The sequence below is a fragment of the Meles meles genome, chromosome 11 (assembly GCF_922984935.1).
Source record: "Meles meles chromosome 11, mMelMel3.1 paternal haplotype, whole genome shotgun sequence".
Lineage (NCBI taxonomy): Eukaryota > Metazoa > Chordata > Mammalia > Carnivora > Mustelidae > Meles > Meles meles.
This window is the reverse complement of record NC_060076.1, coordinates 20,216,302-20,241,680: the sequence shown is the minus strand read 5'-3', so window position 1 is coordinate 20,241,680 and position 25,379 is coordinate 20,216,302. Positions and strand designations below refer to the sequence as shown.

The 25,379-nt window shown below is 54.5% G+C and overlaps 1 protein-coding gene across 8 annotated transcripts in view; it reads left to right on the top strand.

Moving 5' to 3' along the window:
* The window catches only part of RGS3 (regulator of G protein signaling 3), a 129,997-nt gene that overhangs the window by 60,161 nt on the left and 44,457 nt on the right, over positions 1 to 25,379 (top strand). For 5 of the 8 annotated variants that reach the window (XM_046021748.1, XM_046021749.1, XM_046021750.1 and 2 more), the window contains 3 exons: positions 4,028 to 4,139; positions 9,836 to 9,879; positions 16,493 to 16,615. In XM_046021748.1, coding sequence (XP_045877704.1) covers positions 4,028 to 4,139; positions 9,836 to 9,879; positions 16,493 to 16,615 — 279 coding nt within the window. Of the gene's footprint in view, positions 1 to 802; positions 955 to 4,027; positions 4,140 to 9,835; positions 9,880 to 16,492; positions 16,616 to 20,990; positions 23,738 to 25,379 lie in introns of those variants that run through there. The other 3 variants (XM_046021754.1, XM_046021758.1, XM_046021753.1) reach the window with 2 other exon arrangements.

Here is a 25,379-nt window from a genome sequence, read left to right as displayed (position 1 = left end):
TGGCATGTTTGTTGAAAAACGGCCTGGCAAGCCCAGACTGGAGCCATAGCCTGATTATATTTACAATCCGTCCCCAAAATCTTTGTTTAGGGGCTCTTTGGAGTCTTAGAACTAAGATATCCTTTTTGAGAACTGAAAGAAGTGATTTGAAAACCAAGTAAATATATTTCTTTTTCATGAGATATGCTAGGAAGCCAATGCATGGATCTTGGGACCTTCGGGTCAAAAACATGAACCAGTTCAGGAGGCGCTTGGAGAAGTTGTAGAACCACAGCATTAGTTGGGGCCTCTGAAGTCCTGTGTTCCTGTAACTTTCCAGCTGATGGTTTTCTAGCCAGGTTTTGATCTGGAAGAGGCAGCCCTTCCAGGCACGGGTTTTGTTACTAGAGAGTGCTAAATTGTCAGTTTTCCCTTACCTGTAACAGAAACCTTTATTCCTGGAATGTTCCCCCCTTGTTCTTCCCCTCTCTTCTCCAAGCGCGCTCCAGCTGACTCATGTCTGCCAGCAGATGCTGTCTCACACTGGGCTGCCCCACGTCACCCCCCTCCCAGAAGTCCCACACTTGAGTAACGTGCCCTGAAATCACAGTATTATGGCCTAGCCTCACTTACATGTTGGAACAATAGCTGTTGAGTAGCTACAGGGTAGCCAGGCCCTGAACTCAAGGTCACAGGGGAATTAGGGGGCATAAGATGGACACACCCTTACTTTATGCACTGACTCACTGAGTTTACCATTAACTAAGGCACCAAGGTCTTTTCTGCAAACTCTGTCTTTAGGCAAGATCTCCAGAGGAAGCTTGGTTAGGGCTACTTGGGAGAGGTGAACCACCAAGTTGCAAAGATTTCCTAAATAAGCAAAACCCTTGACCCTCTTCGAAAGCAGATGTATCCTAGGAGCGGATGTGGGGAAGACACCCGGTGGCTCCCATGGCCTGTTGGGGAAGGCAGCAGGTAACTGGGTGGTGGAGACCAGCATCAGGCCGCCTAGGGCTGCTACAGCTCCTTGTGGAGGAAGGCCAGCAGGATGCTGGTGACACAGGAGAGGGGCCCCCCTGGCACGCTTGCCCCTCTGCCCTGCCTCCATCTGTGTGCCAGCTCTGTCCTTTCCCTGACCCGACCCTTGGGGAAATTCTCCATTCAGGCCTTAATCACTTCCTGTCTAGACCACATTCTCAGCTCTGGGAATTGGGGCCAGAGTGGTGGCCTGGAGCTTTTCTCACCTTGCCCATGGCTCTTCCCCCATGGCTGTCCACCTAGCTCTCTTTGAGCCTGGGACATTTTTTGAATTTTAGGTTCCTGGCAGACTGTCCCCCCTGCCAGCTTCCCTATGAGTCAAGAGGTGACTGCCAGATTTCTTTTGAGTGAGAAAGCCTACAGGTTTGCGTAGAGAATCAACCCTTGAGATCCTTCTCAACTCTTAGATCGTTTTCTACCCTTAGCTTCTTCCCTTAGTTTCATTTTGGGTTTCCTTTGCTTTTCTCTTTTGGTCCCTGCTTGGATTGTTTCATGTTCAGGGGTAGGTAGGATGGCTGTAGGCATCTTGCTACCCCTTCATATTGGGAGAGCTTTAGGGTCAGCTAGACCTGGGCAATGGTCCCTGGCTGTGTGCCCTTGGACAGGTCACTTAACCTCTCTGAGCTGCAGGGCCCCCATCTATAAATGAAGGCAGCGATGTTATTTATAAGTAAGAACCCACTGAGCAGAAAGAAAGAACTTAACAGATGGGGGCTTCTTTTAGTCCGTGTTGGGTCAGGACTGTGGTTTGGAAGAGGTCCAGAGACAGTCACTGCCAAGATCCCTCCCAGCCCACAGTTTCAGAGCTCTTGTGTTTGGTCCCCATTGGAGAAGCTGGAGTCGCTGAGAGCCTTCTGCTCAATGACACCCCTGTTGTCTCACGGCCCAGCTTCCTTCAAACCTCTCTGTTTGCACCGTGCTCAAGAAGCCAAGAGGTCCTTTGAAAAAATTTTATATATGTATATATATTTTTAAAGATTTTATTTTATTTATTTGACAGAGAGAGAGATCACAAGTAGGCAGAGAGGTAGGCAGAGAGAGAGGAGGAAGCAGGCTCCCTGCGGAGCAGAGAGCCCGACGCGGGGCTCGATCCCAAGACCCTGAGATCATGACCTGAACCGAAGGCAGTGGCTTAATCCACTGAGCCACCCAGGCGCCCCCCCTTTTTTTTTTAAATATTTTATTTATTTATTTGACACAGAGAGAGAGCACAAGCAGGGAGTAGTGGCAGGGAGAGGGAGAAGCAGCCTCCTACAGAGCAGGAAGCACTACCTGGGGCTCGATCCCACGACTCTGGGATCATGACCTAAGCGGGAGGCAGATACTTAAGCAACTGAGCCACTCAAGTGCCCCTAAAATTTTATATATTTTTAAATCACAAAAGTAATAGACTCTCTTGTCATACGATGCAAATGAAACAGAAATGTATGAAGTGAAATTCTACTCCTGAAGAGTGGTATTATAGACATGTGAAAAATGTATACATTTACAGTTTTATTAGACAAAATTGGATTGAGCTGTAGGCATTTTGGCACATGGCGCTCTTTGGCTGTAGATGCTGTTGAGATGCTGTTGAGAACACCCTTATAGTTTTTTTTTTGGTTTTTTTTTTTGTTTTTTTAAAGATTTTATTTATTTATTTGACAGAGAGAGATCACAAGTAGACAGAGAGGCAGGCAGAGAGAGAGAGAGGGAAGCAGGCTCCCTTCTGAGCAGAGAGCCCGATGCGGGACTCGATCCCAGGACCCCGAGATCATGACCTGAGCCGAAGGCAGTGGCTTAACCCACTGAGCCACCCAAGAGCCCCAAGAACACCCTTATAGTTTCATATTAATTTCATGTGTAATTCATATTACATATCCTTGTAAGTAGAGCATTAGAGGTGGATTTCTTAGGTCACCTGTAACAGTCAGAGAGCTAAATGTCACCATGTTAACTTTCGAAACTGCAGCAACCATCCCGCACACGCTCGCTGTGGCCTTTGGGGGTGCACGCCGAGCCCTCTGGCTCTGACTCTTACCTCAGAAGAGATGAAGTGTCAGGTTTTGACACCTCAAAGGGAAGTTCACAGAATTAATAACATTTTGTTTTCTTTGGAGACTCTAAAATTGGATTTTATTGCTTTTAAGTAAAGGCCACTGCAAGATTTACAAAACAAAGAACAGTGTGATCTTCAGTGGCATTACAGGATCAAGCAGATTTTTTTTTTTTAGCCTGAAACTATGCTAAGCATGCCTGTTGGTTTACCTATAATGTCTAAAAATAGCATTTGCCTTTTATTTTTGGAGCAGCTAGTGAATAAAAGAGATAAAAGTCACATACATGTCCGTTTTGGAGTGTAAGTAACTGGCTCTTTCTCAGGCCGATCATGCATTAATGCAGTTAAAATTATCCTTGAGGAATGTGATAAGAAGACCTTACCCTGCTTAATGCTTCTATTCAGTCTGCCCAGGGCTCGTGACAGAAGCCTGTGAGGGACCAGGAGAGCGACACTCCCCTATCTGTATAGACGAGAAAATCAAAGCTGAGGGTTCGGGGTCCCTAACCAAGGGTTCATGACTCTGGAGTAGGGAGCCTCAAGACTTCTGACTCCAAGGGCAGTGCTCTTTCAGCCAGACATATAACGGAGAATACAAGCAAATGTGCCAACATCCCGCAGCTCGAGGGTGGCGCCCAGCCAGCGGCTCTGGGAAGTCAGAAAGATGGCCTGGCGGGAGGTGGGCGGTGGAGAGGGCTGCAGGGGCCGTGTGCCACGGGAGGTGAGGGTCGGATTTTATCCATCTCCGAGCCCCTCCTCCCGCCCACTGTGAAAGTGTAGAAAACACTCGAGCAAAAGGTAAGTCCGGATTGCACATCATGTCTCTGTCCTTGGCGGAGGCCACACTGAGAGTCTGATCCTTGTTCTGCCTGAGATGACGAGGTCCCCTTACCCGGACCTCCTGGGGAGGTTGTGGCCACCGGGCTCTGGGCCAGCAGAGCAGCCAGTTCAGTGTGCTCCGTGGTGATGCAGGTGACGCTCTTTGCCTACTCCGACCTGCTGCTCTTCACCAAGGAGGACGAGCCAGGCCGCTGCGACGTCCTGAGGAACCCCCTCTACCTCCAGAGCGTGAAGCTGCAGGAAGGTAAGTGTGTGCCCCAGGGACGCCCTGCACTCCTGCCTACTAGCCCTGAGTCCCACTCCTCCCAGTGGCATGGATGCCGCAGGGCTTCCAGCCATCAGTGGGGCATCTGAGCATATGCGGTGGGATCATGTCCAGCCCCTGGGGCTGCGGGACTCTCGGAGGCATTCCATGCTAGGCTGTGCGGCCTGAGCTTCGCTAGAGGCTTCTGGTCCAGACAGTGTTTCAGGGAGGCGGTGGGGTAGAGGGGTAGAGCCGGCTGAGCTACAGATTTGAGTCGTACAGATTTGGGAAGGTCGTGTGCAGAGAGCCTGGCCACGCCAGGTCCCCAGCCCCACTCACCACACACAGCCAGGACCCGAGAGCGCTGCTCGTGTTCCTCCCAGCCGTGTCGCCCAGGCCAGAGCCCCGGGGAGCAGGAGCAGGGGGAGCCTGAAGCCGATGTCCCCCACGGACTTTCCACGGTGCCTCCTCTGCCGGGGACTGGGAAGCCTGCTGGGAATATCTGCTGAGCGGTTTGGTTTGGCGCCTGAAGTCTCTGCCGAAAGGGGCTTGATTTCCTCTCCCAGATTATGAAAACAACAACAGACCTGTTTGAGCACGGGCGACAGGGGCAGAGAGGAAAATATTAACCAGTGAAAGAATTCTGTTTTGACGGGTTTTGCTCCAGGAAAACTTCCTGCCTGTTTGCGGACCCGTCCCGGGTTCCTGAGTGTTGGGCGCCCCCGCTGTTCTTCCTCCTCAGAAGCCCAGGCAGTGTGAGAACCTCCACTCTGGCTGCCCCACAGGAAGTCACTTACAACTTCTCCTTCTCTGCCTCAAACTTTCTCCTGCCCACTGGCCAGGGCGGCCCCTGAGGGGAAAAAGCCAGTCATCTCTCCTGGAGGCGGCCCCTCCCGCAGGGCTGGGCGGCAGGGAGCAGCCCTTTGAGCAGATGCGGCTCTGACCCTGGCTCCCCGGTGCCCACCCGAGGGGGGGCAGGTGAGAGCTAGAGCGACTCTGCCCTGCGGTTTCCCTCAGACCCAACTTCCCCTGCAGCCCCCGTTCTCCTGTCCCTGCTGCACCCCTGCACGTGTCCTCACACGCACACTCATGTGGTGTAGCCCCTTCCTCTGCGGCCTGCTCACCCCAGCTCAGACAGTCAGGACCCAGGCTGGGATGGGCTGATTGGTAATGAGTCCTGACTGATTATGAGAACCGAACCCTTACCCAGTTGTGCTCATCACCCATTCTGGGGCCACAAGCCCAGGACCCTCATCTGCTCAGCCTCCTGCTAGAAGGAGGGAGAGGAAAGAAGAGGGGCTCCACCTGGCTATGCTTTGTTGGGGGGGCTTGGGGTGGGGAAAAAGAGGGCGGTGGAAGAGCTGAGGGTAAGAGCTGGGACTCTGGCTCCGGGCTCAGCTCTGTAGCTAATGCGCTGGGTGACTTCAGCTGGTTCTCTCCCTTTCCTGGGCTCTGGTGTCTTGGACCGTGGAAGAGGGTTTGGACGAGCCCTTGATGTTCTTTCCCAGCTCTGACACCTCCACATGGACCCCGAGGTTGCTGTGAGATGCTGGACGGTGCCCAAATGTCCCACCTCCACCCCTTGGAGTGCGGTTGGGGGTGCTCAGCTGGGAATTAGCTGGATCTTCCCCTCCTGGAGCCCTCAGACCCAAGCCTTGAAGTTAGAGTCAGCGTGAGCTAGGTCTTCCACTGAGTGGTGGCTGGTCCAAGTGGGTGGTGCGGGGCCTGAGGTGTTGCACAGAAACCTTCCAGATGCTGAGCTCATGTGAGCAATAGCCTTGGGCAGGCATGGCTTCCTGGAGGTGGAGGCCACATCCTCTCTGGGCCAATGGTGGGGTGAGGGGGTCCCAGGCCCTCTCTCCTCAGGAGGGATGACCACGGCCACCTGAGCCTCCTGGACTGACATGGGTGTTGGGGCGTGTGTGCGAGTAGGCGCGTGTCCTGGACTTGGGACTTGGGACGGTTGGGTGCGGATGCGTTTGTTGCCCTTCTCCGTCAGTGTCAGCCAGCCAACAGCGAACGTGGCGCCTCGGGGACATGGCTCAGTGACACTGAGCGGTCAGGTGCACGTCCCATGCCCGAGATTCTTTTCCAGGCATTGGAGGAGCCCCTGCTTCCTCCCCTGAGACAGGCTTTTGGGTCCAGTGTCCCCCTCTCCTGCAGTCAGAATTGGAGTGGTGGAACCCAGTGTCCTGAGTCCTGGTGCCCGTCTTCTGGCCCGTGTCCCTGGCCCCCACAGACACCTGCTGCCGCAGCCAGGGCCCGAGTGGGGGTTTTAAGAGGTCCACGTGGGGCCTCCACTGGAGCTTCTCGTGGCAGAATGGTACCTGATGAATGTGGCTCATGCCTCCCAGCTGTGTCCCTTTCAAGTCAGCATGTGGGAAAAGTTCAGTCTGGGGCAAAGAGGATGGGAATGAGGAGCACACATGGCCTTTCCTGTGGCCTAGGGCTGGTGAGGGCTTTTCCCTGGAAGGCGAGAATCTACCCCACCCAAGGACCGATGACTCCCATGTGTGACTTGCCTGAATGGAGCTTAGCTCTGCAGGCAAGCGTCCTCCTAGGGTCTAGCACGAGGCTCAGAACATTGCTGGTGCCCGGTGAATGTTGCTTGGCTGAGTGAATGTGTAACTGACTAGGAGACTGGAAGCGCTGCCCAGCTTCGGGGCTGGAAAGCACCCTTCTCCATGGCTCCTAGCTGCTGGTGGCCACTTAAACCTTAAGCTGGCCCTCCTCCTGCCCAGCATCCCCCCAGCTTCAGCAGGTCTGAATGGCAATGTAATGGGAACAGGCAGAGGGCTCGCACTAACAATTGGGACATCTCCAGTTGTCCGGGGCCCATTGTGACCTCTTCCTGTCTCTGTTGCCCACTGGCTTTGCTGGTCTTTGTGTTTCTCCCTCCCTGGGTGGCCAGCATCCCGCCCACAGGGTGTCTTCCTGGCCTGCTCTGGTCTCTCAGGATGGCCTGGAGATGTCCAGCTGATTCTTGGGCTCTCCATCCACCCTGGGGAGCCAGGTGCGCAGGCTTGGAAACCCAGCGGCTTGGGTCCCAGCTGCTGGAATGCTTGGAGTTAAATTTAGTCAGTTGACATGTGCTGAGTGCATCCTCAGAGCCCACCTGAGTGCTGGCTGCCAGGTGATAGCAGGGGGAGAGACACGGTCCCACCTCTGGGGGTGTGCAGACGTGTAAACCGGTGCGAGGGAGGGGGAGCAGAAATGGGACACAGGGGTCAGAACATGCGCTTTAGAGGCAGCCCTCCTGGGTTCAAATCTCAGCTCTGCCCCTCACTCATTGCATGCCTGTACAGCTTGTTTTCTCTCCCGGGGTCTCAGTTTCTGCAACTGGAAAATGGGAACAACATGCCTCCTGGCTTGTCACACAGCATAGGGAAGGCTTGGCCGATGGTTGAGTTTGGGACCTCAGACTAGGCTGGAGAGGGCTCTGGGAACATGACAGAGGGGTCAGACTTAGGTGGGGAAAACATCTCTGGGCCTCTGGGCCTCTCTCTGCACAGCCCACAGTCCTTGGTAGGAAGCAGGGTTCACCCAGGAGCCGGTGACTTCTGTGGAATTTCAAAATGGTGACGGCAGTTGGACTGTTGGATGGAAAAACCCAAATGTGAGCTACCTCCATGTCCCTTTTTACTCACCCCACATTTCCACACTCTGGAAAGCCCAGCGCCCAGTCTTGTGTCCCAGAAGGGCTCCTCAAAGGGTGAGGTTGCTCGCCTGGCTCAGCCACCTCGTGGCCTGCTGCTCTGCAGCTGTGGCTCCTTCCTGGCACCCTGCGCTCCCGAGGCTTGCTGTCCCTTTATGAGGCTCCGAGCCATGCTGAGCACGGCCCCCATTCTGTCCTTCTCTCAAGTGCAGCCAGCACAGGGCTGTGACACGGAGCAGATTTCAGGGGCGGTTCGGCGTAATGCGGGAGGGTGGTGGCAGGGGGTGTCACAGCTCAGGAAAGTTGTCAAGCAGTCGTCAACCACCCCTCGCCATAGGGAATATGTCTGAGTTTTCCCCCAACCTCGGCCTCCTGTCTCCCTGAGGCTCCCCTCTCCTTGGCTTTCCCCTCCCTTCTAGAGCCTTCTATTCTTTCACTGCCAGCTTCTAAAACCCACATTTCTGTTATTTTCTCACATAGATCTTTTTGTTTCTCCCTTGGCACTAAGATCTGGTTGTGGAAAGTCAAGGAGACATCCAGTATGTTTTCTTAAGCAAAAGAAACCACCTCCCCTTGTCTCCACCCTCAGCAAGGCAAGAAGTTGGCAGAAGCCTCCAAGTGAGAGTTTCTCAAACATGATGGACTTCATAGGTGGGGACTTCTCCCTCCCAACCCTCCTGTAGGTGGGGAGAAGTAGAAGGATTTCTTCTAAGTCCAGAGTGTACCCCCCCCCCCCCACTTACTATTGGCCTGTTTCTCTCTGGATCTTGCCGGCACTCCTGGCCCTCGTTTTGCCCAGGGAACTGCCCACGTGCTTGCTCCAGGTGGGGGGCCTGGCTGTCACCCACACGAGGGTCCTCACTCACGACTTTTCTTAGGAATCGGCTTGACCCACTGTCTCTGTTACTTTGTAATCTTCACTATGCAACACATTTTGGTTTATTGGACCATTTCTTTGATTCCAATGTGTGTTGAGCCCATTTCCTCACATGAATCATGGACGATAACAGCCCCTGTGTCCTAGCGGTTGTGGCAAGCGCTGGGCTTGTACACGGACAGCACGAGGCACAGTAAGCGTGTGGGGTTTTCTACAGGTGGAGTGGTTTTGAAAAGGACTACCTGCTCAGTGACGTCAACAGCTTAAAACTCAGGAAGTTCCTAACCGTCCCTGGTCTTGTGCACAGAAGAATGAGGCCCGGTGGGGAGGGATGCCAGGTTCCGAGGAGCAGCCCGCAGTAGTCAGAGAAGGCGCAGGGCTTCTTCCGCACGCTTGCTAGCCGTCGAGCCACACCTTTGCTTCCGTACCTCGCTGCCTGTGCCCACGCTGTGCCCAGGCCCTCCTCCTTTCTTCCCATCCTGCATTCAAGTTCAAAAGGCTCCTCCTGCAAGAAGCCTTGTCCGGCAGCCAGGGTCATCTCTTGGTCTGTGTGTTTCCGAAGCAGTCTGAGCAAATACAGCTTTTGTAGCTCTTCCGCCTTCACTCGTCTGCGGGAAGAGCGGGGGCCTGACGCTCCCACCCAGCGGCCTCCCAGGTGGGAGGTGAAGAATGGGTGAATTTGGAATTCGAGACCAGGGCTCTAGGAAGATACACCAAGGAGCTGGGCCTGGGCGGGAAGCTGTCTGTGGGCGACATCCAGCCCATGACTGGAGGGGGATCTTGAATCTGTATCCCTCTGGGTCCCTTAATACAGGGAGCATGGAAAGATGGAGGCCTCCTGAGATGGACGACAGCTTTCCTGCCCCTGGCGGTTTGAGGCCCAGAGGTGCTCCTGGATACCTGTCCTGGGGGGTGGGAACACAGCATTCCTTGGGTGACACAGACCTGTGGGCTGAGGCCCTATTGCCATGTCTCCATCTGCTTAGTTACTTAGTGGGCTTTCCTCCAGTGATTTCCCCGTCCCCTGTGCCTGCCTCTTCCTTCTCCTCCTGCCAGGAGGTACCACATATGGGCTTCTGGACAAGGCAGCTGGCGGTGCTGGGGCAAGCTGCTTGGTCTCTGGGTCTGATGCTAACTCGACTCTCACTTTCTGTTTCCCCCAAGGTTCTTCAGAAGACCTGAAGTTCTGTTTGCTGTATCTAGCAGAGGTGAGTCCTTGCCTCTAGATCCACAGAGAGCTCTCTGGCCTGGCACTGGTGGGAAGACATTGGTCTGGGTGTAGTCTGGGGCTCTGGGGCCAGGCTCTGTAGCATCTCATACCGTGGTCCTGGGCAGGGTTGCTGCCCCGTGAAATGGGGACAGCAGTCCCTGCCTCAGTGCCTCTCACCTCTTTGTGGAAGATCAGTGGGCACAGAAGTGTCTAGAAGGGGGGATGCCTGGGTGACTCAGTCAGTGAAGCGTCTGCCTTTGGCTCAGGTCATGATCCTGGGATCCTGGGATCAAGCCCGTGTCAGACTCCCTGCTCAGCAGGGAGCCTGCGTCTCCCCATCCCTCTGCCTGCTGCTCCCCCTGCTTGTGCGCATGCGCTCTCTCTTTCTTTCTGTCAAATAAATTAATAAAATCTTTAAAAAGTGCCTAGAGAGGACAGAAGGACACTGTGATCCCCTACTCGGGCCACCCTGGTCTCCAGCACCTGGCGGGGTCATTGTGAGGGTGTGGCCTGACACCCATGCCTCACCTGATTTACTTGGTTGGTAGTCTTTCTTCTGGAGATTGCCCTGATTCTTGTGCCAGCCTTTCTTCCTCTTTTTCCAGGCAGTCCCACCCATGACCCCTCCTACAGCATATTGTCAGTATTTTATTTTATTTTTTTTAAAAAAGATTTTGTTTATTTATTTGACAGACAGATCACAAGTAGGCAGAGAGGCAGGCAGAGAGAGAGGGAAAAGGAGGCTCCCTGCCAAGCAGAGAGCCTGATGAGGGGCTTGATCCCAGGATCCCAGGATCATAACCCAAACAGAAGGCAGAGGCTGAATCCACTCAGCCACCCAGGTGCCCCTTGTCAGTATTTTAAAGGGCTGAAATGTAATTGCACCTTTACCCGCTAACACAGGATAAAGAAAATATTAAGCATCTGTGTTTTGGGCTGGAAGGACGCCCACTCAGTGTGACTGGTATTCCTGCTTGTCTCGGTCTGATCAGAAGCACATATGGGCAGTGCTATGCCTTTGTTGAACAAAATCAGGCAAACCACTTACTGCCTGATATAGTTTGGGAGATCCGTATCGTCAGACCAGGGGTTTGATCACAGCAGTCTGTGGTGATGAAAAGGCTGAGAGCCACCGAGCCATCCAGACTCTTACATTTTCAGCAGATTTTCTGTTCCCAATCTCATGTCTGCTCCTAGGAGCAGGGGCAGTATCTGTTCCAAGCAAGGATTCATTAACCCTGTTTCTGTCCTCTGCTTCTGCTTACATCCGTCCCTCCTAACAGTCCTGGGATCTGACCAGTCTTGTGAGACAAGACACTCTGAGTAGGGCATGGTCTACACTAGCTGGCCAAGAGGAAAACACCCTTTCGAGAAGGAGTGTGTATGTCGCTTGTGACTGAAATCATTCCTCTGGTTCCTCGCTACGAAAAGAGGTGCAGGCCTCCGAGAGAGTCCCCTGTGGGGACCAGACGCCTGGGAGAGAAGATAGAGTTGACCAGTTAGCTTCATGGGAGGGCAGAGAGTTCCAAAGGGCAGCAGACATTGTTGGAGCTGAGCTGGGGACCTTGGCTGCCCCCTGACCTGAGGGTCAGGAAGGCATTGGATGTCTCCCCCTGCCCCATGTTGGCACTCCTCTACCAGGCCCAGGAAGCAGCCGGCAGAGGCCCTGCAGAGCCGGTGGGGATTCAAGTCCGTGGAGCTCCGCAAACAGCCTAGCATCTATGAACAAGCCTGGGGAAAGCCAGAGCTTTGGCCCCTTGGCCTTGCCCCTCTGGCTTCCAGTTCTCCCTGGCAGGGCCTGAGATGAAGCTTCAGGTTCTTTAATGCCAGGAGAGCTTCCTGCCAGCTGGTTTGTGCGGCCCAGAGAAAAGCACTTCTGCTCATTGGCTTCCAGGGACCTGGGACCTCCTGGCTCTCCAAAGACTGCCGAAGGGTATTGATCCCCGGCCTTTTAGTTCAGTTAAAGTGCCAGGAGTTCTGAGCCGGGGGGGCTGGAAGATGCGGGCTCACAGGCAGCCAGAGGCCTCTCTTTTCTCCGTAGAGGCTGTGGGGAGAGGCACGTCTGAAACAGGAAGCCAGGGTGCCTGCTTGTCCTGCTTGTCCTGCTGATTTTGGATCCCATGGGGAGCCCCAAATTCATGTCTTCATGGGACCTTCTGACAAATGGTGTATCTTCATTGTCTAACATGCAGGTGGCTCCTGGAAAAGAAAGTGAGGCAAGAGAGTCAGGCGTTTGAAGGGTTTTCCATGGCATCCAGAAAGCCTCAGTTGCCTGGCTGGCCCCAGCTTTGGGTGTTTCCCCGCAGTAGGTCCTGGGTGGGATTGTCCTAGGCAGTGCTCGGCCCTGGGGCCTCTGTTCTCCTGGACAGGTGTCCCTCAGCCCCTGCAAACACAGGGGACTGATGCAGCCCCCTGCTAGCTTGAAGACACTGGGTTCCCTGGGACAAAGGTCATGTTGGTCAAGGACTGTTCGCTTAGAATCTGATCCCATGCTCCATTCATTGAAGAGTCTGTGCTCTGGGGTTAGGAAGACCTAGACTTGAATCTGGCTCTGCCGTTTCCTAACTGAGTGATCTGGGCAAGTCACATACGCCTCTCTGAAACAAGGCTGAAACAGGGCCTACCTGGCAGGGTTGTCGTAATGATTAAATGAGATTCAATAAGATACCCTGGCCAAAGCACTTAGCACAGAGTCTGGCACACGGTGAGTGCTCCGTAAATGGGAGTTATTATTATTGTCAGCTTCATAACGGGGGGAGAGCTTTTCGTATTCATTTATTCTCCATTAGAGACATCACTAATGATTTATTGACTTTTTAAAAAGAAAGCTAAGAGGAATATCTCATGTTCCTTGTAATGTACACACAGAGTTATACAAATGTGGTCAGATTACAGGCTCTGGAGGAGGCAGAAGGCAGACTTTGACTCTCCTTTCCTGAGGTCTCCTGGGGCTGCTGACTTAGCCTCTCCAAGCCCCAGTGTTCTCGTCTGGAAAATGGTTAACAGCTGTGCCTTTCCTTCCTACCTGGGTCATCAGGTCTTTAGAACTAAAAGAGAGGTTCATCAAGGCGAGTGAACAAACAGTAGCAGAAGGGGTTTTGGTTCCTACAAAAATAATACCCGTTCAAGAACGAGGAGGTAAGGCAAGACAGGGTTTTTAAGGAGGCCAGGAGGACCTGGGTTTCTGGTTGGATTTGAGGATGTTTGAATGCAGAGGCCCAGGCCCAGTACTGCCCCATCAGGAGCCCTGTCTCTGGGTGAGTGACGTGAGGATGCCTTCAAGGATGCTTAGGGCCGCAGCCCTGGATTCTGGTGTGTGAGGGCTCAGTGTGCAGTGGCATCAGAAGCAGTGAGTTAAATCACGTGGGGATTAAGAGAGAACATTCCTATCGCGCCCCCAGGCAGGCAGGGGGGTCCCTGATTTGGACAGATGTATGCACATGGGAGTTCAGCTTCCCTGGAGGGAGTTGGTTCTGTGCTTTCTCTCTTTACCAGACCAGCCTCCAAAGCACCTAGAGAGGAGCCTGGCGAGCAAGGAGCCCCCGAGATGTTTGCCCATTTAGGACAGCCAACCCCAGGCCCCTGGCCAGGCCTGGGTTTAGGTCTTTGGTAGCTCAGAAGGCTTCTGGATTCCCTAGCCTTAGGAAGCTTTCCGCTTCAAGCTCTCAGGTCCAGAGATTCAGCCCCAAACTCTCCTGTTGAATCAGGTCATATGGTCACCGTCCCAGGCAGAGGGAAGTATGATTTTCTAGAAAGAGATTATCCACAGGGCAGGGAAGAGGAAGTGGTTCTTGTGGGTGTCAGCAAAATGGAGAGAACCACAGCCTCTACCTGGCAATGTTGTTGGAAGAAGGGCTGAGACCCCACCGGTGAAGCACTTAGTGCTATGAGGGGTATGGCATGTCTGTGGGTGTCCCAAGATGAGGACCCTGGCAGCCCTGTCACTGTGAGGGGAGGCTCTCCTGCTGTCCTGTAGGAAGGGGCCACCGTCCTCGAACCCAGAGCAGTGTAGAATAGAACAAAACGGTTCCAGCGAGCTCTGTAGCTGCTCTGAGAGCCGCTGGCTGGCATTGCTCTTTGAAGGCCTTCGTGCTCGGGTTGTTTAGGGCCCAGTCTGTAAGGGGGAGCATTCCTGCCAGCCCTTGGCAGCCCAGCAGCCTCTGAGGGGGCCTCCTGGGTTTGGGGGAATCAAATCTCAACGCGTGTTTCTGCAAGGCTCTGAGACTTCCTTCTGCTGCTCACTGGCATTAAGAGCTGGAGGAGGCCCTCAGCCACTCCGAGCCTTGGTTTTCCTCTTCCTTGGATTGGGAGTAACCATCTAAGCCCTCCCTAGCTCTTCGTGGGATTGTCAAGGTCAAAATGAGAGCATGGATGGGTGGGAAAATACTCTTTAAAATGAGTTAGATAAAATGAATTGTTATTAAGGCAGAATTCCTGCTTTGGCACAGAAAGGGAAGAGGAGGTCTGGCTCCGGGAGATTAAGGGATTTGCTGAAGCCCAAAGAGCTAGGTAGAGGCAGGGCCAGCTTCGTGGAGAAGTGCCTTTCTAAGCTGGAAGGGACCATGGTCCTTGCCTCTCCCCTCACCTGGCAGGGGAACATGATGAGATGGAGCACAGGGCCCTCGGGTCAGCTCCTGCCCTAGCTGGCTTCCCTACGTGGAACCTTGGGGTCTTTTTTGCTGGGCTTGTCCTTCCCCTGCAGTGGGCTGGGGGTTCTGAGAAGTGGAGGGAATCTTGTTAAATGGGAGGATTTCCTCCCCATATCCGCCCAGTTCCCTGAAGCTAAGGGGAGGCGATTTCTTCCCTCTCCGATGCATTTAGGAAGATCAGCTTCTGAGCACTTTGAGGCAGGAGAGGAGTGGCTGGTGCTCTGGGAACACTTAGCATGGGAGCCGGCCCCACCCCAAGGGTGGCATCCCTAAGGGTTGGAGGGGTAGTGGCAGAATTGAGACTGTTGCACGTGGTAGTCGATGATGCTGGTAACCATCTCGGCTCAGAGCCCTCACATGTGCTGTTCCTTCTGCCTGGAACAGTTTCTCCCAAGCCCTTGCCTTGCTGGCCTTTAGTATTCCAGCCTTCATCCAAAAGCTGCCCCTGTAGAGAGGCATTCTCTGACCACCAGGCTCAAGCAACACCTCTCCCTTTTGGCCTTTTCCCAATTAGCAACGATATTACTTCATTGTGTATTGGATTATTGTCTCTGCCCCAACCTGAGTGCCAGAGCTCAGTCTCAGTAGCGTCCCTGACATGTAGCAGGTACTCAATAAATATTTATTAAATGAGCAAAGTGTGGAGTGATAGCAACGGTAGCTGCTGTCTGTTGAGGCCTCCAATTGTTCTCGTGACTTACCCGCTCACGAGCTCTGAGAGGGGGTGATGTCGTTACTGTTCCCATTTGACAGCCTTTCCTGAGGTCCACAGGTAGGAAGTGGCAAAGCTGGAATTCAAGCCAGGCCTGTCCAACTGCAAAACGGGGAAGGACTGCATATAAACCCTGTCTTTTTCTCAGTTCCACGCCATCCAGCTCCTGCTCTCAGCTCCCTGGCTGAGCTCATGTAATCACAGCCCTGTGAGGTTATAATCAAATTCCAGCGGAGTCGGAAAGAGCCTGCAGTCCCCTGACCAGAGTGTTCTACAGTGCATGATAGCCCTGGGCCTGCTCAACTGCCTCCAAGCCCACCCCTGCCCTTCCCCCCAACATGTTCCAGCTCCCCAGGGCCACCTCCCTGGGTCTCGGCAGCGCCCTGATGCTTGTGCCAAAGCTGGCCTGGCTTTGACCTCATCCCGGAAGTCTCTCCAGGAGCCAGAGCTTACCGAGGCCATTACTTGCCAAGGACTATGCCGGGTCGAGATGGAAAAGGCCTTCCTGGAAGGATTTTCTAGTCTAGTTGGGGGGACGAGACGGCACTTAACGAGGTTAGATGGCAAAGCGGGATGGGAATGACAGCAGTGGCCGTGCTGGTGTCTGTCCTTGCACTTGGCTGGGCTGAAAGACCCCGGGTCGGGTCGGACCCAGCTCCTGTGCCAGGCACTGGTGTGGCTGTAGGGGGCCACGTGACTATGCTTGCCAAAGACTTCCTGAAGGGACCTGAGTTTCTGGTTGAGTTCTGTTGGTATGTCTGTCCAACTGCCCATCTAACCTGGGCCTTGTGATCAGATCCTGTGCCGAGGTCGGGGGGAGAGGGGCTTTGTGAGTGGGAGGTGGGGTCCTGGCTCCACAGGGCATCAGAGGGCTGGAGACCTTGGCCCTCTGGGTTCCCCATGTGTTCCCTCAGCTGCTGCCTTGTGCTGCCTGTCCCCGGGGGTGACCTCAGCGTTTCTGTCCTGTGGCTCTCCACAGGCCTCCACTGTGTTGGGAACTAACGCCTCCCCCCGCCCCCAACCCGCGGGCACACACCGCGCGCTCGCCAGCTGGCCCCCAATCCAGCTTCCTTGCTCCTCGGGCTGCCTCGATGTCACTGGGGATTAGTGTGCATTTGTGGCTTTTAGCCGTCCCTCCCCTCCCTGCTGCAGCCTCACCCTCTGGAATCCAGGGACGGGCTTGGGCCTGGGAGCCCCCTGAACCAGGGAGCAGCCCTGACCATCCTCTCCTCTGTTTGCCCTGACGTCAGAAGGCAGAGTGCTTATTCACTTTGGAAGCGCACTCACAGGAGCAGAAGAAGAGAGTGTGCTGGTGCCTGTCGGAGAACATCGCTAAGCAGCAACAGCTCACGGCTTCGCCCCCGGAGCGCAAGGTAAGGGCCTTGCTGGCGGCCACGGCCCTGGCTGCCCGGCTTCCCCTCCCAGCCCGGACCCTCAAGCCTCCGCATTGAGCCTGGGACCAGCTCCAGCTTAGTACTTGGACCTGAGCAACAAGCTCTTGGCAGAGAGGCCCGTGCTTGAATGTCTCTCCCTCTCGGCATGTTACAGGGTCCACTGAGTGGGTTTCGCATCGCTCAGGTAGAACAACGGTGCCTAAGGGACCGTGGCCATCGCTTCTTGGCTCCATTAGATGGTTTGCCTCTGGCCAGTTCGAATTGGGGTTGGCCTTTTGCTGCCGCCTGGCAGGGAGGGCCCTCTGCCACGGGGTAGGTCGTGCCTAGGGGTAGTGCACTGGGTGTTTAACGCTGGCCGAGGGCTGGTACCATTGGGAGGCGATGTCCGCAGCGGAAGCTGTTTTGGTTTGATGCAGGCCATGGCCAAGTGGAGCCAAGTAGAGTTGGCTGGGGATGGGGGGAGGGCGCCAGCCAACTGGAGCATCAGGAAAGATTAGAGCCTTCCTGCTGAGGCTGACTGGAGATGGGTGCCCCGAAGCCGGTCCAGTGCCTGTGGAGGGGATGGGAGCCAGGTCATGGCCTTCCCCTTTGGAGGCCAGCCACTGGGCACAGCTGTATTTCCTGTTTGTGAATCATGCCGGTGACTTCTCTCTACTGAAAGTGTTGGCCATTTGGGGGTTTGATGTGGTTGGCTGCAGAAAGATCTGAGTGGGTTGTCCGCTGGCTCAGGGCGAGAGGATGAGCCAGTAAAGCGGGCGGTCGGGTCTTCTTCCCCGTGCGTTTGGCGGGCATACGGTGGGGCCTGCTGGGGACGGGCCTGCTGCGGACAGGGGGCTTCTGGGCAGCCGCGCCTGGAGTGGCAGCGGATAGCAGCTCCGTGGCTATTCCCTCATGAAGGGAGTAACCATCTGAGAATTTGGTCATCTCAGTCTTGGAAGTTACTTTGTTTTATACCAGCCGGAGACAAGAGTAACTTGATGAAGGGGGACAGCGGGAACATGGACTTCGACTCACACTCTACCACTGGCTGACAAGTCACTTGACCTTGGGCAAGTCACGCTACTGCTCAACGCTTTGGTGTCCCCATCTGGGAACAATAGTTCCTCCTTCAAAGGGTTGCTGGGAGAGGGAAATGAGATGGTACAGACGCAGTTCCTGGCACAGTGCCCGGCACGCAGTGGACGCTCAACCACAGCGGTGGGGACTGCACTACCGCCCCCCCCCCCCCCACCAGCTCCTTGCTGCTACTCTCCCATTGTCAGGCTCTCCTGCTGATCCGAAACCTGTCGCTGATGCTGTAGGCTGCCTGGTACCCTTGATCCTGGCTTGGTCATGGTTAGAAACCAGGTCATTCTCTGCACTTGGGGCGGTCCCTGGGATGATTCATGGTTGAACTCATGCCCCCCTCCCCCAGCTTTCTTATATTTTGGGTTTACCTCCTTCTGATGGGTGAGGGGGAAGAATTCTTTCTGCTTCAACTTCAGTGTTTGCAGGCTCTGGAGTGTGTTGACAACTGTGTTCTCGGTGCCTGGGGTGGTCTCTCCATCTCTGGTTGGGAGGGCATTGTGAGTGGCTGAAGGTAGTCCGAGTTTCCGAGATAGGCTCTGGGCCCTGCCGGCTGTGGATTTGGCTGGCGGACACTGGAAGGACCCCAGAGTTTGGGGCCCAGCTTTGGGGCCATGCCAAGACCTATGGGTGCCCTGGGCTGGCAACAGTTAGATAACTCTTCAAATCAAAACTCCTTAAATGTGTGTTTACTGGAGCAGCTGTGTGTTGGGGGGAGAAGGGTAAAGAAAGAGCACTGGGACAGCCTCAGAATTGCCCCCTTGCCTGAGAACTAAACCCTGCAGTGGCCTTGCACAACCCCATGCCCACCATCCTAAGAAGGGACTTATGGAAGCACCTTCTGTTAGGCAGGCAATCCCCCTTGGGGTCTCAGGCCCAATCTCCCCCACCACACACACTTCTTAGCAACTTACTCCTTTTGGTCCATTATAAAAAGCTCCCTGAGAAAAATTCTGGTAAATATGATTTTCTCCAGGCCCATGGAGTTCCGGGAGCATTCTAGCAACCTTAGCAACTTGGCCTAGTGGCCATCCAGCCGGCCCACTGGTCAGCCACCTGCACTCAGGTCCACCAGGTCCTGGCAGCCTCAGAGGTGACCAGGAACGTCTTTGCCAAGGGCTGGACCACAGCCTTTCTGCTAAGGTTGCTGACCTCCAGAGAGAGAGAAGAGGGAAGGCCAGGCAGAGCTCAGGCCCCAGCTTCTTGCTTTTCAGGCAGAAAGAGTCCTGCTTGATTAATTTGTCCTGAGTAGCACGCCTTTATTTATTTACTTATTTTAAATGCCTTTTCTTTGTTCTTTCTGAGAATGCTCCGCCTTCCGCCGCACAAGGGAAGCCTTTGCCCAGGCTGCTCCCTGCCCCAACCCAGATGCCTCTCTGGGGAGAGAAGGTTTGCAGGGGGATCTCCTGGAGTCCCATGCTGCCCCTTCTCCACCCTGTTCAATAGTGTTTGCTGATCCCTTGGAAGGGGGGACCCTTCATACACCTCAAGGAACACAAAGTTATTCCCAAGCTTGTAAACCATAAATGGGACGCCCTGAGCATGAAATGCTTGCTGGGAAAGGCAGAGGGCGGTGGAAGAAGATGGATTCCAAGAACAACAGAGAGACAGATGGGCCGCCACCTGTGTGTGACCTCTGCAGCAGTTCCTCAGTGGTCCTACTCCTGCATTGGTCAGATGGCTCCTTCTAGCTCTTTGAACTTTCTGATGGCCTTGAAAGCTTCCCAGGGAAGATTATCATGGAGGGCCTGGGATTTATGCAGTCTCCATGAGGGAACCCTGCCCTATAGATTTCCATAGGCCTGGATTGCCCGTGAACTCTAATGCCTGTAGGGGCCAGGTCTGTTAGGGCAGTCACAGGCTTTCTGTGCTGTCCCTGGAGCACCTGTGGGTTGCAGCTGGGGTTGGGGCCCTCCAGCTGGGATAGTGTGGACACAATGAGGCAGGCAGTGTCCAGCCTATACCCCGTCTCTGGGGCCTCCTTTGCCTTTCTCCAGCTCCCTTGGAGCTGCCTGCAGTTAGGGAAGAGGCTGCCCTTGGTCACCCATGTGAGCTCTCCTCTCTGTACAATTAAGACCCAGCTTCCTTCCACTCCCCACACCCTTCTTTCTCATCAGAACCCTGCCTCCTTGCTTCAGTATGGATTCCTAGAGGGAACCTGCCTTTCTTCTGCCTCAGATAACTTTCACTAGACTGCCCCCCATGGGGAGGGAAGCTGGGATGCTTCTGATCTAGAATAACTCACAGGTAGTCCTGCCTGGGGCCAACGGGGGCAAACAGGTGCATCTTTCTTTGGTTATTTAATCAGACACACAAAACAGATGACTCCTCTGTGCCAGACACTGGGTTAGGTCCTTTGGGGTCCCAGAGATGGATGGGACCTGTCCTATGGAACTTTCCTTTCACTGGGCAGAGGAGACTAGGAATGGCAAGCCACAGTTTAAAGGTGAGCCTGTTGGGGTCCTGAGACCGCCTGGCAGGGTCCAGGCCGCACATTCGCCGTCCACTCTGGGAACCTCCTCTGAGCCCCTGCCACACGCATGGCACGGGCCTGGGCTGGAGGAAGCCTCTGAGGAGAGCAGGCTGCCGATGGCCGTCAGGTAGGAGAGGGGTGCAGGGCAGCAGGAACAGCTCCGTTCTAGGGGTGCACCCCGGACTCCCTGGTGGGAATACACAGATGGATCCACCACGCTCTTGCCTTGCAAGATCGCAGTCCAGGGGCGGAGACAGATATGCCAACAGACTGCTCAGAAATAATCCAGCAAGTGATACGGGAGGCATAAACTCTGACCACCCTATGAGCTCAGGAGAGGCACCGAGCCTCGCCGAGACCCAGTGTTTTCGTCAGGAAAGTGGACGGATTGACAGGGTTCTCAGGACGATTAAGCTCGTGTCATGTGCACACAAGAAGAGCTCTGTGAACTAGCCGCTCTTGTTATCACTTGAAAGCTATGTTTATATAGGAAGATTCGTCTAGTGGCCTTGCTTATTGAAGCTGAACGCTGCTGCTCTGAGCACATGGGATGCGTGCTCCAGGTCACTGCCTGCTAACCAGCCGCTGTATTCTGGGGCCCAGGCAGGGAAACTGAGGCCTCCCGAGTCTCCTCTGGCTCTGAGCCTTCTCCCAGATGGGACGCCTTGTCATCTCCACTGGTCAGCTAGAGGCAGGACCCGGGAGATGCCACGGTCTGTCCAAGCACCTTAGGAAGGAACAGGGGCAGGTCGTGGAGACAGGCAGCCCTGGCCTGAGTAGGCAGCGAGCTAATTCCAGTTCTGTCTGGTTCCACAGAAACTCCACCCCTATGGCTCCCTCCAGCAGGAGATGGGGGCGGCCAACTCAACCAATGCTACCCAGGATAGAAGCTTTACCTCATCAGGACAGACTCTGATTGGCTGAGCAAACCCAAGGGCAGGACTCTGCTTCTGGCAACTTAACCCTTTCTTGGGCATCCCCTACCACACAGTAACCTCAAGTCAACTGGACCCAAAACGGAGGACCAAGATGGTGGGCCTAGGGTCATCTGAAGGGAGTGGCCTCACGGGTGTGTGTGTGGACTGGCTTCAGAAGGACCACAGTGGTGTGAGAGTATCTGTGGGCACGTGCCGACTGGCATCAGAAAGTCCCAGATGGAGAAGACTCCAACTTTTTCTCCATGAGGAGGAAGGAGAAGAAAGAGCATCTGGGCTTCCCGTGGTGCCGGCGCCTGCTTTGGGGGCATAGGAGAGGTTGGCGGAGGTCAGCCCTGCTGGAGAGCAATGTCATCAGACTCCACTGCCAGAAGACATCTCTATGCAATCACTTCTTCATCCGTTCTCATTCATTCATTCCTTCATCTGGCAGATATTTTGGGGCCATCTACTTTATGCCAGGCTCTGGGCTAGGAGTTGGGGATTCTGTGGAGAAGGAGGTGGATATGGTCTCTGCTCTTACAAGACACCAGCCCTAGTAGGGGGGTGAGCATTAAATAGATCCACACACACACGCACACGCACACGATGACAAACTGATCATCCATGAAGAAAAAGGATTCCTTTAAGAGAGAATATTGTTTAGATTGCAGTGGGGGGGTGGGGGGCAGTGGGCAGGGAATATCATACCTTTTAAATTGAGACCTGCAGGCCAGAAAGGAGTTAGCCAGTCAAGGATTTTGGAAGGAGTGTTCCAGGCAAATGGAACAGCCTGGGGACAGTACCTGGGATGGGAAAGAGCTTGGCCTGCTGGGGCCGACAAAGACTAGTGTGGCTGGAGCTGCGTGAGGAGGCAGACCAGGAGGGTGGGTGGGGCCAGATCACACAGGGCCATGGTGGTTAATGTTTTGCTGATGTCACTCTAGATACAGTGGGAAGCCACTGAAGGCTTTCGAGAGAGGGACAGCCTCAGGTTGATTTCTAGAAGAGCAGAGAGCCCAAGGAGGCACCCAAGTGGGTGTAAAGGCATCAGTTAAGGGGTCCGTTCAGTCTTCTGGGTGAAGAGCTGTGGTGGCCTGTCCTGGATAGTCTGGGGAGTTATGTATGTGACTTTCCAGACCTTGGGATACAGTGGAGGCTCTGGGCTGAGAGGAGAGAATTCCCTGGCCCCCATCCGCCTTTGTTCTCCTCCACTTTGTCTTGTTCTCTCAGTGATGCAAGTGAGCTCTGGAGCCTTCTTCACAGAGCCTCCTCCTGGCTGGGCCTGTTGGGCAACAGTGCTGAGTCCTAGCAGTGGGAACTCACTGAAAGGTGGGAACAGCTGGGGCTTTGCCTGGCCCAGGTGGGAAAGTTCACAGCCCCCAGGCCTCAGTAGAGATTGCCCATCCTGTGCTGAGTGGCCCAACAGGAAGCCGGGACACAGCCCTCTAGAAACAGATTTGGTTTGCTTTCTGCAGAGCTCCCAAGGTTCAGGGACTGGGGCTAGGTGAGGCTCAGCTAAAGGAAGACCTATTGGGGGACAATGATTAGAGCCCAGCCTGCTCACGGCCTGGAGCTCAGGCTTGGACAGCTCTCCTACCCTTCTCTAACTGCCAAGACCTAGAGGGAGGGAAGCCAGAGGTCACAGGTCTGAGTAATACAGGTCGGACACAAAGGGTGTATGTAGGACCACAGTCACTTGCATAGAAAAAGGGGGATCAAAGAGGCTGGAGAGATGGCTCAAGCCAGAGAAGCCCCTGGACTTTGGATGGTCTCTGTGTTGTGTCCTGTAAGAGCTCAGTGTCTTTAGAGAGGGCTCTTATGCCTGGTGAGGTTGTTCAGCTGCTGTGGCCACTTGAACTCCATGAAGGATGGTCCAGAAGGGAATGCTATGTCCCTCACCTCCCATGTAGGCAAGATCAGACACCTCTTAAAGAGGGGACAGCATGTATCTGCCAGTCCAGCCCAGCAGGGGAACAGGCTGGGCCTCACGGCCTGGCGATACCCGTGTCTGGGGGCCTGGGCTCCGCCTGCAGGGTTCATTTTGAGAGGCTGAGCAGCTGCCTCCACAGAGACAGCAAGCTGCACTTGAATTTCATTTGATTCCCTTATAAAATGACATTAAGGGGAATGCGAGGCCCGGGAGGATCGCCTGTCTGGAAAGGCAGCAAGCTCGACTCTCCAGGACCTGGTGACCAACCTTAGCCCCCCAGACTGTTGCCGAGGACAGGAGCTCTGGCCACCGGGAAGTGGAGAATCAGAACACAACACGGAGCCCTGGGGACAGGGCTTTCCTCCCAGCTTGTCCCCGACAACCTGCCGACTTGACCGGTGCTCTCGTTGGGGTCCTAGGCCCAGCCGGCCACTGGGGGAGCAAACATCAGCTCCTGGAGGGCCCAGGCTCGTCCATCTGGGGACCGCGGGGAGCCACAGCACCACTGAGGCTCTGCCTCTCAGATCGATGAAACAATGCCCTGGGCTCCTCGGGCTCGAGAAGATGAAGCACGACCGAGCGGCTGCTGCTCTTCAGCGTCCCTGGCCGTCCCAGCCCGGGATGATGGACATGCTATGGAAATGGCATCTGAGAGTCATAATCACGGGAAACACGGCTGGGCCCCGCCCTCCACATAAATCATTCTAAGAAGCCTACACAATGGTCTCTTTCCTGACGGTCCAATTGTCTTGGTTTGGTGTCTGGGGCCTGGGAGCCGGGAGGATGGGAGCAAACCATTTATTGTTAAAAAGGCCATCTGTGCGATTTGAATACAAAGTGATCCTTTAAGTTCTCCTCACACCCCCGCCCCCCATCCCGTGTTTTCTGAGTTCTCAGGCGCTGGGTCTTTTGAAACTCTGTCTCTCCTGGAAGGAGCCATGCCGGGTCTCTGCTGGCCTGGTCTTTTGACCCTTTGGGAGCTGGGACCTGTTGGAAATAAGGACATCTCTTTATGTATGTCTTGTCTGTTTATTTTTTTTTTAATCTTTTATTTAAACATTTTTCATCCACCAAAGCCCGCCTTTCTCACACACAGCCCAGGTGGGGTCTGCAGAGTGAGGGTGGAGGCCGTCTCTGGGAGGGTTCCTCACAGGGACAGCGGGGTTTCCAGGGTGGCAGCCAGGGTCCCCAGGCATTATCTCCCCAGGCCACCAGCAGCCTTGCTATATGGATAAAAGGGCCAGGGACTCAGAGAAGTTAAATGATTGATCCCAGGTCACACGGCTGGCAAGAGGCTGAGCTGGTCTTCTAGCCAGGGCCTTTCCACCTGACCCACTGCTCTTCCCAGATGCAGAGGCTTGCTCTTTGCAGGCGGAAGCAGAGAAATCAATCATCTCCTTCCGGAAGAGTCAGGAGGATGATATCGTGCGTGTGGAAGCTGTGGCCCTTTCAGCTCTAGAGGAGATGCCTTAGGATAAATGAATGCCTTATTCTCCGTACAGTGGAGACTAAGCTCCCAGAGTTCATATGTCTGAGGGGTAGCCGAGAAAAGCGCAAGAGCTTCACACCAGATTTGATATGAAGGACAAGGGAGAGTTCCTGAAGGCAGGCTGCCAGGGGGCGCTGGAACGGTCGCTGAATGGCCCTTTCCCTTTAGACTCTGGCATTCTAGAGGATCAGCAGACACAGTACTGGGTACCCAGCAGCAATGGAACTGGGGCCAAAGGCAGAAGGGGATAGCTGCAGGTTTAGAACCTGAGTCCTGGAAATAGGCCTTTGGCCCGAGCCCCGTCAACGGCAGGGAGAGAGTCGGCTCTGCACTCTGGGCCCAGATTTTGCTAATTGACTCGTTCTAAATCTCAACCCCAAGTGACTGGGAATCAGCTGGACTGGATTTCAGACACTCCCCCGAGGAAGCAGGCTCTTTTCCCTAAACAGCTCAAGTGTTTTCCAGTCTCTGCAGCCTTCTCCTCTCCCCTGCTTGCTGCCCATCTCGCTCTGGACAGACTGCCGGCTTCGCCATCTTGCCCTTCTCCTCTGCCATGGTGGTCTTCTTGTTTTAGCTCTTAAGGAAGACATACTGTCCTGACCTTATTTTCCTTCAAGCCTTTCTCCGAACAGGGAGAAATCCATCCTGCCCTTGTTCCCAGATCCTTGGCTTAAGGGCAGAATGATAACACGGGGTGGTTGGGTGAGCATGTACACTGTGACCTGTGTTGTCTCTTTAATCCTCACTCTGGCCCTCATGAGGTTCATTATCCCCATTACACATCTACTCCCCTTACACCCAGCTTGTAGAGAAAGACGCTGAGTCTCAGAGAACTTAAGAAACTTGCCCAAAGTCACACAGCTGGGGTG